General features: G+C 42.5%; 1 protein-coding gene across 1 annotated transcript; it reads right to left on the bottom strand.

The window, feature by feature from the left end:
- Positions 1 to 2157: 2157 nt before the first annotated feature.
- On the bottom strand, positions 2158 to 3085 carry LOC129674777 (vomeronasal type-1 receptor A11-like). Its single transcript, XM_055604887.1, is given in 2 exon segments — positions 2158 to 2187; positions 2189 to 3085. Coding segments are annotated over 2 exon segments (927 nt in total).
- Positions 3086 to 14861: the final 11776 nt, after the last annotated feature.

Genomic DNA, 14861 nt, shown 5'->3' with positions numbered 1-14861 from the left:
TCTGATTCATCTTTAGTAAGTGGTATCTATCAAGATGTCTGTCCATTTCTTTTAGATTTTCCATATTTGTAGAGTAGAGGTTTTTGAAGTATGACCTAATGATTCTTTGGATTTCCTTGGTATCTGTTGTTATGTCATCGTTTTTTATTTTTTCTTTTGTTAATTTGGATAGTTTGTCTCTGCCTTTTAGTTAGTTTGGACAAAGGATTGTCTATCTTTTTTATATTCTCTAATAACAAATTTTTTGTTTCACTGATTTTTTTTGTATTGGTCTTTTTGTTTCTATTTTATTGATTACAGTCCTGAGTTGGATTATTTCCTTACCTCTACTCCTCTTGGATGAATTTGCTTCCTTTTTGTTCTAGAGCTTTCAGGGGTGCTACTAAGTTGCTAGTATGAATTCTGAACCTTCCTCTGACTACCATTTTTGTTGTGTTTCATAAGTTCAGTTATTCTGTGCATTCATTTTTCTTGAATTTTAGGAAGTCTTTAACCTCTTTATTTCTGCCTTGATCCAGTGGTCACTTAGAGGATAGTTATTCATTTTCCATGATTTTGTGGGCTTTTTGTTATTTCTTTTGTTGTTGAAATATAGCTTTAATCTGTGAGAGTATGATAGGCTACAGGAGGTTATTTCAATTTTCTTGTACGTGTTGAGACTTTCTTTGTGACTGAGTATGTAGCCAATTTTGGAGAAAGATCTGTGAGATCCTGAGAAGAGGGTATATTCTTTTCTGTTTGGGTGAAATATTCTCTAGACTTCTGTTTGGTCCACTCGACTCACAATGGCTGTTATCTCCATTATTTCTCTGCTTAGTTTTTGTCTGGATGACCTGTCTATTGATGAGAGTAGTGTATTGAAGTCCCCCACATTTAATGTATGAGGTTCAATGTGTGGTTAAAACTTTAGTAATGTTCCTTTTACAAATGGGGGTGCCCTTGAATTAGGACATTGATGTTCAGAATTAACATTTTTGGGGGGTGGATTTTCCTTTTGATGAGTATGAAGAGTCCTTTCCCATCTCTTTTGATTAATTTTGGTTAGAAGTCTTTTTGTTTTTAAGATTTTAGAATGGCAACCTCAGCTTGCTTCTTGGGTCCATTTGCTTGGAAAAAAATTTTCCTACTCTTTAACATTTCATGGTTTGTCTATGTTCAACTGACACAGAAAACAACCAAGATATGGGAAAACCAGGCTGAATCCAGGAAGCAGTTCATTGTATGGGAACAGTAGGCCAAGGGGACATCAGTCCAAAAGCTGAATCTCAAATTAACTTAAACAAGGTTTTCATGCCCCCTGTGTTGCCATGTCCCCTTGCATAGTAATCTAGATGATATATGTTTGATTGGCTTATTAAACCTCCTTATTACAGTCTGCTAAACTGCCTCATGAGTATAAATGTTTCCTCAAACAACAGACTTTATCCCAATCTATTTATAGCAGAGATGAAAGGAGGAGGAATTTGGTTTTAGAAGAAATGTAGTGTAGAGTGTTGAACCTCAAGAGAGCTGGCCAGTGGTGCGGGTCTTTCCTGTTTTCCAGGGCACCATACCTCGGTGCCCAGTGCTGGAATTAACTGCCTTGCACCATAAGACTGAACGAGGTCCTATGCCCTGCAGAGGCTGTGTTTGCGTCAAAAGTTCTGATAACTCTGAGAATTCTAAATCTGGCTGTTGTTAGCATTGCTGTATACGTCACATGTGCTTCTTGCACAGAATTCTGTTCTGGAAGTTCTGTGTATAATTCCTGTCTTTCTGGAGTGTGTAACATTTATGGCAAGAAATACTTCCTTATTTAATTTTCAAAATAGATATAACACAAGAAATTGAGTTATTGAAATGTATTAGATGTGGTTACATCCTACAAAACAGTGTGAGCTGTCCACAGCCATGATGCATGAGAACCACCTCATAGGACTCCCTTAAAGAGTCGTTGAGAAATTAGATAAAATAAAATGAAACAAAAATGCCCTGGTCATATCATAAAAGGGATGTGGTTTAATTTTCTGCTACATTTTTGTGACCACACAGATTAAAGTAAATAATTTTAACAGAAAAAAAACATATTTTCATATATGCCAAAGCACATGAACACTGATTGACAGTTCTGATTCCAGTGTATTGGGTCTTCTTATAAAGAAATGTGCCCATAAATGATCAATGAATATTCAAACATTTATGCCCTTCCACACATAGACCTGAAAAAGTTAACAACATGTTTTTCAGTGCTCATAAACACAAAAGGGCTGACTGTGGCATAGAGGTGGACCAGAAAGAGTTGGATATAGTAAGATGTTGGATCATTCAGGAACATAGTTCTTGAGCAGGAAATAAAGCCATCCAAAATAGACATCAACACGAAGAAGCTCATGAGCACAAGGAAGGTCCTGTTAGCTCTTTTCTCTGGGGATGCTTTTGGAGAAAGGCTGGTGCTGTGAAGATGCAGGGCCTGCTTCCTGTGCCTGCACAAGAGAGCCACCATGTACCAAGTCGAGATGACCATGAGACTAATAAGAAAGGCTTCCCTGATGGCCAGCAGTGTAGAAAATGTGCTTTTCATGAGGTAACTCATGGGTAGGAGAGAACAGGACCTAGTAACATACATGAAGTTATTCAAAGTCAAATTGGGATTGGCAATAATTGATAGTAAGATGTGACTGCTAATGAGCATATAGAGGACACTCAGAAAAAGAAGGGCACATGAGATGTAATGGCAAGATTTGTGCTTGAACTTGGCTAAACAGGAGCTTCTAGGACTGAGGATGATGGCCTGAAGGACACTCAGCAGGCTGGTGGTACAAAGTGAGAGGCCCCTCCAAATTCTGTACAGGTAGACAATGAGTTTACATATGGTGTCATCCCATCCCCTCAAAGAAATAAATATGTCCATGGCTACGAATGCTATGAACATTAGCATCAGTAGGTGGATTATGGCCATCAGACCAATGAGCACGTCAGTGGGTCTGGGCCTGTGCCCACGAATGAACTTGAGGATGTAGAAGAGAAGAAGGAAGCTGTTGGCTGAGATCCCAATGCCAATTTCAGAGAAGAAGGTGTTCCTTATGTCAGAAGAGTGTGAAGTCATCTTATGTGGAAACAAACAGTGGCTGAAGAGAAAAGTAAAACAATGACTCACCATGAGGAAGACCTCACATACCACTCCAGACCAGTCTTCTGGCCTCAGGAAAACATGCATATGCTCATGCACATTTATTCTGCTGACGACCTCCGTTCTAGCTCCTACCCCACAGACCATCCTGCTGCTCTCACTTGTCCTAAGCTGAGCCATGCCTGGACCCTGTGTTCTATGGTGGCTGCACCAGTGTGTGAGCTCCCTCAACATTAAAAACAGCAGCAATTATGTGCTTTCATGTTTTGCAGGTTTGGGTTTTACTGGAGCAGGAGCAGCATCTTACTTGGTTCTCACCAACAACATCTTGATAGCCAGGTAATTTATAGAAAGAGTTTTGCTATGTTGGGTGGAGTCTGAATGAGGAGGATTGTGTAAAAGAAAAAAAAAAGCAGACCTTCCCAATTAAAGTGATCACATGGATTGGGTATGCTCTTATTCTATTCAGGGCTATCTTTACTCTATTGAAAATCCTAATTTCTTAGAAAATTTCTATAGAAAATGTTGGAGGTTATAATCTATGATCCAGATGTTTCTGATTCTATTCATGATCTGCTTTTTCCTCCAAGTGTGTCCTTCAATACTCTGAGGCAGGGTTCCAGTCACCTCCTCTTGAACAGGTGGACATCAGTGTACTTTTGTCAGAGAGACACTGGGTGAGCAAGAACATGATGTTTACACACCAAACATGGGAGAGTTCTACCACATGATGGTCTGTGTGTATGTGTTGGCGGTTGGTTTTCTCATACAGTGCCTTATGTTTGTGCTCTGGGAGAGTTCAGGCAGCTCATAATGAATGCTCAGCACTGTCTCTTCCTGAAACAGAGAGGATAAAAGACAAATAAATCAGAAAACAGTAGCATGTTGGCACAGAGTCCTTTTAGAAAACTCTGGTGGACTATTCAGTCTTTTATTGCTGCTCTATACCTGCATCTTGCATGGTTGTGATCTCAGTCCAGAGCTGCTCCAAGAGAAGGGCAGAGTGGGCAAATGTCAGCAGGAGCATAAGCCTTGTCTTTCTCCTTCAGCGTGTGAAGTCAAGGAGTAAATAGAACTACAGTTATAACAGACTTGGAGCTGTCCCATATTACAGAATTAATTAAAGAAAAATGGTCCAACTCAGCCTTGAAAGGCAGACTCCGTAGGAGTCAACATTCCCTCTCTCCATAATGGAGCTGCGATACATACCAGATAACTGGTATGCTGGCTCCAGGTTTATATTAATAAATGTGGTGTACATGCTGTTGAATTATTGTAGTTTCTTTGATTTCGACACAGACTAAATAAACAAATAATGACCAAAACCAAATTGGGTTGGGAAGCCTTTATTTCATCTTACAGCTGATAATCCATTGTGCAGGGAAGCTGGGGAGGGACTTGAGGCAGGAACTTGGGCAAGAAGTGAGGCACCTGTCACAGAAGGACGCTGCTTACTAGCTTGGGTTTCTTGGTCTGTGTTCTTAAGTATCCAGAACCCTGAGCCCAGAGTCCACAGGCACAGTTATGTGGGCCCTCTCACATTGATCATCAATCAAGAAAATGCATCACACACTTGCCAATAGGCCAACCTAGTGGGGTCATTTTCTCAACTGAGGTTCCCTTCCCAAATGAGTCTAGCTTGTGTTGATTTAACAAACAAAAGACAAAAACAGCTGCCACAGTTGAACCCCTGTCTACTTGACACTAAACACATCTCTGTTACACTACAACTTTGTCTCTCAATTTTGTTGTTCCCAAGATATTAAACTAATGTCAACTTTGCAATATAAAAGTACAATGTTGTTTTTTATTTTTAAACTTCAATCTCTTAAGTCACTTTCAACATTCAAAGACTCTACAAAATACAAGTCTCTAAAAACCTGTAGTTTCTCTAACATTTTCAAAGTCTCTCTTAAAAACCCAAGATCTCTCTAGAACTCCAAACTCTCTGTAAGTCTCCAAAATCCCTTTAAGAGTTCAAAGTCAAGAGACTTTGTGGGCTCCTGTACAATAAAAATAAATAAGTATTTTCTTATTTAAAAGGGAAGAACCAGAGCACAGTCACAATCAAGTTCAACAAAGTCCAACAGCATAACTCTCAGTGCCCGGCTTCTGGGACTCACCAATGATCTTCTTGTCTTCTCCACAGTGCTGGCAAAGTCTTCCACACAGCTTCTCTCCTAGGTTCAAACTGGCTCACCCCACAGCAGCTGCTGCTGGCATGTGATACTGACATCTCCAAATGGCTTGGCTCTGCACAGCAAAGGGGCCGAGGCTTCATCAGTGTCCTCTTGGCTGTCTTCAGGGACTCTAACACAGTTGTATGGAGCCATACAACAGCTTCACTCCATGATCCCTCATGTTTCAGAACAAGTACCACCTGAGAAACTCTTTGTTTATTTGTTTGTTTGTTTGACTCAATGTTTGTCTGGGTATTCTTGGCTGTCCTGAACTCTCTCCATAGACCAGGTTGGCGTTCAACACCCCAGAGACTTGAGCTTCCAAGTTTGGCTACCAGCATGAGATGCAGCCTCAACAGTAGTTAGACCACAGTGTCTGTGTGCTGAAGCTGAGAAAATACTTCTGAGGATTTTAATTGTTCCAGCAAGTCAAACGTTTCATTTTAGTGGTTTTTTTTAATTAAATATTTATATTTTTATATTACTTACAGTTCTTTTAGTTTGTATCCCAGCTGTAGCCCCCTCCCTCATTTCCTCCCAATCCCACTCTCCCTCACTCACCTCCTCCCTGCCCCTCTCTAAGTCCATTGACAGGGGAAGTCTTCCCTCCTTTCCATCTGACCCTAGCTTATCAGATTTCTTTAGGATTGGCTGAAAAGTCCTTTTCTGTGGCTTAGCAATGCTGCTCCTCCCTCAGGGGAAGAGGGAAGGTCAAAGAGCCAGCCCCATTGAAGTCATGCCAGAGACAGTCCCTGTTCCCCCCCCTTACTAGGGTATTCACTTGGATAATGAGCTGCCATGGGCTACATCCAAGCAGGGGTTCTAGGTTATATCCATGCATTGTCTTTGGTTGGAGAAACAGTCTCAGAATAGACCTCTGTGCCCAGGACAGGAGCCTACCACAGAGTGTCTCTGAAAGACTCTGCCTAGCAGTGTATCAAAGCAGATGCTGTGACTCATAACCAAACCTTGGGCAGAGTGCAGGGAATCATATGAAAGAAGGGGGAGGTAGTATGATCTGGAGAGGACAGGAGCTCCACAAGAACCAAACATTTTAGTGGTTCTTAACTCAAAATATGAGTGACCCTCATAGAATCTTTAAGGGACTCTCAAACCTCCCTATGGAACTGCATAAGACAAGCCTCCATCATCTGCTCTGCTCTCAGCATTACATTCTAATATCACACCAAATAATCCACTGGAGTGTCAGCACTCTATGTATTTTACAGCCCAAAGTTTCAAAACCTTTCCACAGTTCTCCAAAACCCCAAGGTCAGGTCTGTCATAGTCATACCTCACAGCCTAGTACACTTTCTGTCTTCTCACGGTTTCTGTTGCTATGGGGAGATAAGGGATTATATCACCACACAGCCTGTAGTTCTCCAGCCAGGGAAGCTAGGAGAGAACTCAAGACAGGAACCTGGAGGCAGGAACTGATGGAGAGGCCATGGAGTAGTGTTGCTCACCAGCTTGCTCCTTAGAGCTTGCTCAACCTACTTTTTTTGTAGCACCTGGGCCCACCAGGCAGGGATGGCACTGTTCACAGTGAGCATGGCCCATCCATGTGAAATCAACATCAATCAAGAATTGTACCAGGTGCTTGCCCACAGGCTGGTCTGGTGGGGCTATCTCCTCAACTGTGGTTCCCTCTTCTGAAATAATTCTAGCTTGTTTCACGCTGCCATAAAACTTTCCAGCACAGACACCATGCATGCAGGAGATGTAATTTGGTAAACAAATTCCTGTGACATAGGAAAAACTCATCACTGACAGTCAAGTGTGTAGGGTGAGATTGTTTTACACTTATTTAAACCATGTGACATTGTCACCACAACTGGCAAATCCTACTGGCCTGTGACAACCATGTGACAGTGTCCTGGAAGATACTAAGGACAGGCAAATGGGATAACATTTCACAAGTACAGGGTACCATGTCAGGAGTTAGACCCAAAGCAGATAGTTGGTGAAACAGTGAATAAAGCAGATTTTCCAAAATAAATGTTCTGTAGCATCATTAGAAAACGTTAATCATTTATAGATTATGGACCATGCACTTCAGGTAGCAGAAGAGTTTTGATTATTTAATCAAAGTGGTGCTTAATTATTCTTTATAAAGCTTATGGGTTTGTTTTCCAAATCCCAGTCACAAGAAGCAGAACACAGTAGGTTGGGGGCAGCTCTGTTTTCCAATGATCAGGTAAAATGACAGTTGTCTCTACTTTGAGTAACTCAGACTTTGGAGTTGTGCTGTGATAGCCCAGGAAAACAATGGAGAGACTGATGGGGCTCCATTGTTTCCAAGCTTTATTTACAGCCTTTTAAAATTACAAACTACAGTTACAAATGTCATAGGAAGCACACACTCTGAATGTCATTATATGGTCTCTGCACTGAGTGACAGGTGCATGTTCTATACTTATTTCATGGAAGAAAAACACACCTGTAGATTTTAACTAATAGTTTGCATTGCATGTGTATCAGCACTGGCTAACTAAGAAGTAAAAGAGTTCTAAAATGCTTTTTCTTATGTCGTTTCTGATTGCACTTTACGCAATGTAACAAAATAGGCTGCTTCCTAGAGGCATGAAACTCTATACATGGCACCAGGAAAACTCACTGATCTGTGAAATAGGTACCATTAGAAGAGGCTATATAGGAGAATAGGAAGGGACGGCATTTGGGCAGATTAGGTAAATAAAACATGCACAGAGCAAGAAATGACAAAGGGGAACATGAGAGCTCCTCAGATAGAGTCTGTTGTGAAAGCTACAGCTGCTTGGGAGTGGGGGGAGGAAATGAACTCCCTTTACTGCATGAATTCAAGCGACGACTTTAGCCTGTGTCAGGCCACAGTTACCCAAATCATGGACAACCCAAAATCCATAGCATCAGCACATAGAGGGGGTTGGTGGAGACATTGTCCCTGCTCAATGAAAATGGCTGAAAGTTACTTAGTCAGGATGTCTACCTTTGGCACAATCCTAACTTTAAAACTGGGAAGACAGTAGGGAGAAATGGCTGGAACTCCAGGCAAGGCAAAACCATCACTGAGCATAAGCCAGCGTTGTTTCCAGAGATGCCAGGAATAAATGAACTGTGGTAACATTATAGGCAAATCATGAAGAGCCTTTTGGTTAAGGAATCACAACTGTTTCTGAAAGCCTGGGTAAGAATTGTGTTTTTGAACTTTGAAGCCTTTCTACAGCATCTCTGAGCTCAGAGTGTCAGTGAGGATGGCTTACAGGGTTTCCAAATCAGCCTCCAGAAAGAGCAAGAGTGGATGTCCCTGAGGGGCAGCATGGCACAGACCCAGCCACAAACACTGGACCCCGCACAGTGCTGCAGCACAACCTGGTCAGCCAGCATCCAGGGGAGCCTCAGGAGAGGCTTGGCTTTGCTGCTAAGAGCTGTGACCTCCCTCCCAGTGTGCTTATTGCCTCAGTAACAGGAGAGGGGGGTCAGTTCCTGTCCATCATTCCACATAGGTTCATGAAAAGATGAGCTTTGGGATAAGTTTGGAAATGAAATAGACAGCAGGACAGGGTGAGGGGGTTCAGTTCTCCACAGTTTCCTCAAAGAAAATAAGATTCAGGTTTTTCTATCATAAAAAATTGCACAGAGTACATGGGGAGAACATAGAGAAAAGACAAAACATGCAACCAGCTCTTCCCAGGATTCCTGATCTCAGTGAATCAGGGAAGGGAATCTTCCACTGTCACTGTGCATTAATAATTAGTGTCCTGGCAACGTCATCATCATGGCCATTTAGTGACAGTTCCTACCAGGCCGGCAGAGGCTAAGGGCCGACACCACTAATTTGTGATCTCTGAAACTGAACTGAGAAGAATAGAGGCCATGAGCAAACACCAGAAGGCACATTGCAGTCCTGTGGGGCCTCCCTCTGTGGAATGAGAGTTTGAATCTACAGCCTCTATTACTTACACAGACTTTGGAAGTTTTTATACTTCACAGCACAGAAGATGTTACATCAAAATAGTTCTGTGCACACCAAAGTTACAGATGCACAAGTGAGGAACGTGAGTTCTTCAGATCTTTCACTTCCCTGATAATTTGTCTTAGGAATAGGTAAATCAGTAAAAGAAATGTAACTTAACAGCTTATCCAGGTATACAGTGGGAGTTATTTAGTTCACAGGAAAGAACATGAATTGTAAAATAATTTGAAATTCTATAAATTAAGGAAATGAGTATGTTAAGAAGAAAACGTTTTTGTTGCCCATGCAGAACACAGTCCCTTGTACTGATGGTCTATCAGAGCTCAGAGTCTCCTCTGTAGCTGCTGAAAACCCCTCTTTAGCCTCCTCCTCCGAACACCTGCCTGGGTTCCTACCACCTTCTGAATTTGCTCTTGGATGCAGAGCACTTACCCAGATGGACGTGGCAGGGGAGGACTGTGCTCCTGAGGAGATCCTGCACAGCTTAGGTGAAGGGAGAATTTAAGGCCTCTCTGTGACATGTTATTTCTGTGTCTGTAGAAGGTGACACGTTCCTGCTGGGGTCATGGAGACCTGGCATCCCAGTGGAGCATCTTCTCTGCCTGTTGATCTTACTCCCTGTGTCCTGATAACAGCCATCTAGAGATGGCTGAGAACAAACTTTATCTGAGCTCCCTTGCCACACCTACAGGAGTGATCAGAAAGTTTTCACCAAATAGACAATAGTATCTTTTCTCACTTTATATCTTAGGCTTAATTTTGAGCAATTTCTCCACTGTACTGCCTCTCTTCTGAGATGCAGAACTGTTGGTCTGCCAATGATTTACATGCCCACTTGAGGGTCCTCCTTCTACAGTGTGTGACAGACAGCCTCTCCCCAGGTCAGTCTTCCCAGGGAGCACCTGCTTTATTGATGTATTTTCCAGTCTATCCAAACTCCTAGTTGCAGGATTTTAGCTGTGAGTGAAATCTGAAGCTGAATTGTGAAAGAAATCAGATGGAATGCAGAGAGCTCAAGGCAGAGCTGGAGAGCCAGGGTGGCCACAGTCAGATGGGACCCAGCTGAGGCCAAGGACAAGCTGAGCTCTAAAGTCTGAATAAAGGATGACTCCAGAGGTGGAGCCAGGAGGATTCAAGGCTAGCCTGGCTACTATGACGTTCTCATTTACAAAAGGAAACAAGTATAATGTTTTCAGGTGGGTGATTTACATTAAGAACATTAGAATCAGGAATGAAGCCTTTAAAAATATAAACCTCCTGTCATGTCAACAATTAAATACATCCCATAGATGGAAACAAGATTCTAGACAGAATTGGAAATTCAGAGATATTGAATGTTCTTTTATTTTTAGTCAGGGTCTCCCCATGTAGCCCTGGCTGGCCTGGACCTCTCTATATACACCAGGCTTGCCTTGAACTCACAGAGCTCTGCTGACTTCTGCCCCTGCCCGCAATCTAAGTGCTGGCACTAAAGGCATGTGCCCACACATTTGGACCTGTTCATGTGTTCACATGTTTGTTTTAACAGTTTATTAATTTCTCCCCATTTTCTTCATCTTTAATATCTGTAAATATTCCCTCCCTTTAAGTCATTCACAACATTCAATTTTGCTAGCATGTAGCCTGTCGTCAGCATTTCTGACCAACCCAGCATGTATAAAGGACATGTCAAAATTTTCTCCAGCTGTCCTGCCTACATTACCTAGTCCTTAAGTCATTTCTTTAAATGATCCTAAAGGCTAACTTATGAGATCTGTACATGGACAGTGACATCACTGCTCACGGGTACGAGTGTGCTTTGATTTGTAACATCTCCCCCAATTGCTCTTTTGACTTGCTGGGTGACAAATGAAACTGTCATTAGTCTAGAAAAGCCACCTGAGTTAGAGGATTGCATTTGATTTCCCTTTATAAGTAATCAGGATATTGCAAGCTCACACTTTTCATGGCATTAGTTGAGGTCAAAGATGTGTTATGTTCCATGTCTTATTCTGCATTTAAACTTAGGAGGTTTTCTCTATCTCTGTCTCTGTGTCTCTGTCTGTTTCTCTGTTTGCTATCAGTCTGCTCTCTGTCTGTCTCTCTCTGGTGTGTGTGTGTGTGTGTGTGTGTGTGTGTGTGTGTGTGTTCATGATATCCAAAATAAAGAGGCCAGCACCCAATTGTAAAGTTACTTTAAGAAATGACAACCCAGGCCAAGTACACACACGTGGCCTCCCAGCGCTGTCACAGGTTACCCTTCTATAGAAAAAAGTGTGAAGGAAAAATTGGAAAGATGGCGTACAAGGTAGAAAGATGAAAGAGAATGTGAAGTGGAGGGGTTTATACACTGTAGAAAAAGGTGGAAATGGAGACTTAATGGCAGTGAGGAACAGACATCCATGAGGAAGCCAAGGTGAGGTCCTGCTGCAGCTGGGGTCTTTGTCTATGTCTGTAGCCTAAGTTACCAACAAAGGCCAAGTGGATGTCAGGGTTAGGGCTGCCACTGAAGACCATGTGATTGTCTGAAGGATGTGCTGCTGAGGAAGACATAATGATCAGAATGGCCTCCACTGCCACCTGAGTCCATGGGGACATGTGCACCTAAGCTGCTGCCAGGAGCCAAGTCTGGGTCCCTGGTCCTATGGCAGCCCAGTCTGTTCATGCCCCAAGCCCATGTTTCCACCAGAGTTCATGTAGGTGTCCCTGGTCTGGAATTCGACCTGAAGCACTGTTCTGAGCTGGCTCCACCCCTCAATGGCCACCACACTGGGAGAGCTGGGCCTGCCCCTGCTCTGCTGTGGGATGACTTGGGCAAGGAAGAGATGCCCTCCCAACACCTCACAGGTCACCCATCACCAGCTGTAGCAGGTGGGAGACCTGGCCCTAAGGTCATGAGAGCAGGAGAGTTGTCTCTGCCTCTCCCCAGTTGCAGCACTCAGAAGAGTGGGCCCTGCACCTCACCTGGACAGCACAGCACAGCTGGCCCTGGTGGTAAAGGCATGGGTGATTTGGCCTCAAGGGCATGAGAGCAGTAGAGCTGACCTTGCTCCTTGCTGGCTGCAACACTGGGTGAGAAATCCAGAGCTGTGCTGAGCTCACCCTGGGATGTGGGTGGAGGAGAGCTGGTGGCTCACCAACTCACCTACCACCCAGGCAGATCCAGAGCTTTGAGTTGGTCCACCCCAACACCTGCCTATCTGTGACCTGCTGTAGAGGATGAAAGGGCCGGTCTTGTAGTTCCAAAGCTGCGCGATCTCCAAAGACACAAGGCAACAGGAGGGCATTTGAGAGAAGTCCCCAGGTGGATGCAGTCTTGATGGTGTAGCAGAAGCCAGAGGCTTCAATCCAGACCCATGACTCATTGCAGTGGACATAAGCAAGTAAAGAAAAGATGCCACACTACAGCTTCCACAGCAAAACTTTTCATTTCATTTTATTTTATTGCATTTTATTTTATTTGGAGGGAGAGGTTGCAAGGGTGCAGGATAGAAACCAAGGAACAGAGACATGAGTTGGTATTTGGCCCATAATGGAACCATCAGAAAGAATCAATTAAAAGTTTTCTTTTAAGAAAGAAGTGACAACCCTGAAAGCCAAATGACCATATTGACATGAAGAGCATTTCTACGTAATAGGACATAAGTGTTATTAGTTCATAATCTCTTATAGAGTTGCTCTTTTGAAATATTAAGTGACATATAATTTTCAATCACTGATGTAAAAGTACAGGGCTGGATATGTTTTATGTTTGATTGATTTTTCCACATAACGAAAGAAAAAGTCCACAAGTTACATACCAACACTTGTTTTCAAGCTAGGTAATTTTCCACGTTTAATCTACATTCATTTATGGCTCTGACTGACTTTAAAACATCTCATCCAGAAGGTAATAACTGGATGCCAACACAAGGTGGGAAACTCTTCCAGGGTAGAGGAGTACCTTCCTAAGAGCACTGCTTAACTGAAGGACTTCTCTGCTTTCATGGGAAACCTGATGCCTAGAGTCAGAGCATAGGAAATAACAGTTGATCCATTGCTTGAGGCAAATTTACCTTAAGGATTTTAAACTGTTGAGAAATGACAGCTTGATACTTTTAGAATACTTTTATTTTTAATTGCAGAGGCAATGCTTTTGCAGCATGTTTAAACTAACTGTACACATTTTCATAATGAGGAAATGGACTTGAGATAAACAGTTCCCTTCTGAATATTGAGGACATACACTTGGTGAGAACAGTCACATTACTGGCCAGCCAGAGCGCATGCCTCTATAGACTCCACCAGCAAATTTTCTACATGTGTGTGTTCTTGAAAATCTAGAATAACATTCTGATTTTGTTCTTGTCAGTTACTCTGAGTCCTGTCACCTAGAATAACATTCTGATTTTGTTCACGTCGGTTACTCTGAGTCCTGTCATCTATAAATGGATTCATACAATGTCTGCTCCTGTTGACTGAAATTTCACTTTGCTAAGTAGATTTGGGGCTCGTGGGCATTGATTCATGTGCAGGTGTCTCCTCCTTTCTGAATACTAAATAACAGTTCACTCATGCACAGGTTACAATTGTGTTCCTGTGTTCAGACAGTTCTACATCTTAGGTTGTTGGAATGCTGAAAATTTGTCATGAGCATTGTCGTGTACATGACTTTTTTTTCTTTAATGTCACTTTTTTAAACTTTTATTAGTTATACTTTATTCACTTTGTATCGCCCCATAAACCTCTCCCTCCTCTCCTTCTAATCCAACCTTTCGTCCCCCTTCTTTATGCATACACCTCCCCAAGTCCACTGATAGTTGAGGTCCCCCTCTCCTTCCTTCTGATCTTAGTCTTTCAGATCTCATAAGGAGTGGCTGCATTGTCATCTTCTGTGGCCTGGTAAGGCTCTCCCCCCTCAGGAGAAGATGATAAGAGAGCAGGCCAATCAGTGTATGTCAGAGGCAGTCCCTCTTCCAATTACTATGGAACCCACTTGGACACTGAACTGCCATGGGCTACATCTGTGCAGGGGTTCTAGGTTATCTCCATGCATGGTACTTGGTTGGAGTATGAGTATCTAGAAAGTCCCCCTGTTCAAATTTTCTGGTTCTGTTGCTCTCCTTGTGGAGTTCCTGTCCTCTCCTGATCTTATATTTCCCACTTCTTGCATAAGATTCCATGCTCTCTGCCCAACAGTTAGCCATAAGTCTTAGCATCTGCTTTGCTAGTCCTCAGGGCAGAGCCTTTCAGAAGCCCTCTGTGATAGGTTCCTAACTTGTTTCCTGTTTTCTTCTCCTTCTGATGTCCATACTCTTTTCCTTTTATGGATGGGGATTGAGCATTTTAGTCAGAGTCCTCCCTCTTGATTAGATTCTTTAGATGTATAGATTTTAGTAGGTTTATCCTATATTATATGTCTATATGAGTGAGTATATACCCTGTGTGTCTTTCTGCTTCTGGGACAGCTCACTCAGGATGATCCTTTCCAGTTCTCACCATTTAACTGCAAATTTCATGATTTCCTTGTTTTTCATTGATGACTAAAATTCCATTGTGTAGATGTATGAACATTTCTGTATCCATTCTTCAGTTGAGGGGCATCTGGGTCTTTTTCTAGCTTCTGGCTATTACAAATAAAGTGCTACAAACATGGTTG

Source organism: Psammomys obesus, unplaced genomic scaffold (genome assembly GCF_907164565.1).
Source record: "Psammomys obesus unplaced genomic scaffold, mPsaObe1.curated_primary_1811, whole genome shotgun sequence".
NCBI lineage: Eukaryota > Metazoa > Chordata > Mammalia > Rodentia > Muridae > Psammomys > Psammomys obesus.
This window is presented reverse-complemented; position numbering and strand designations above follow the sequence as displayed.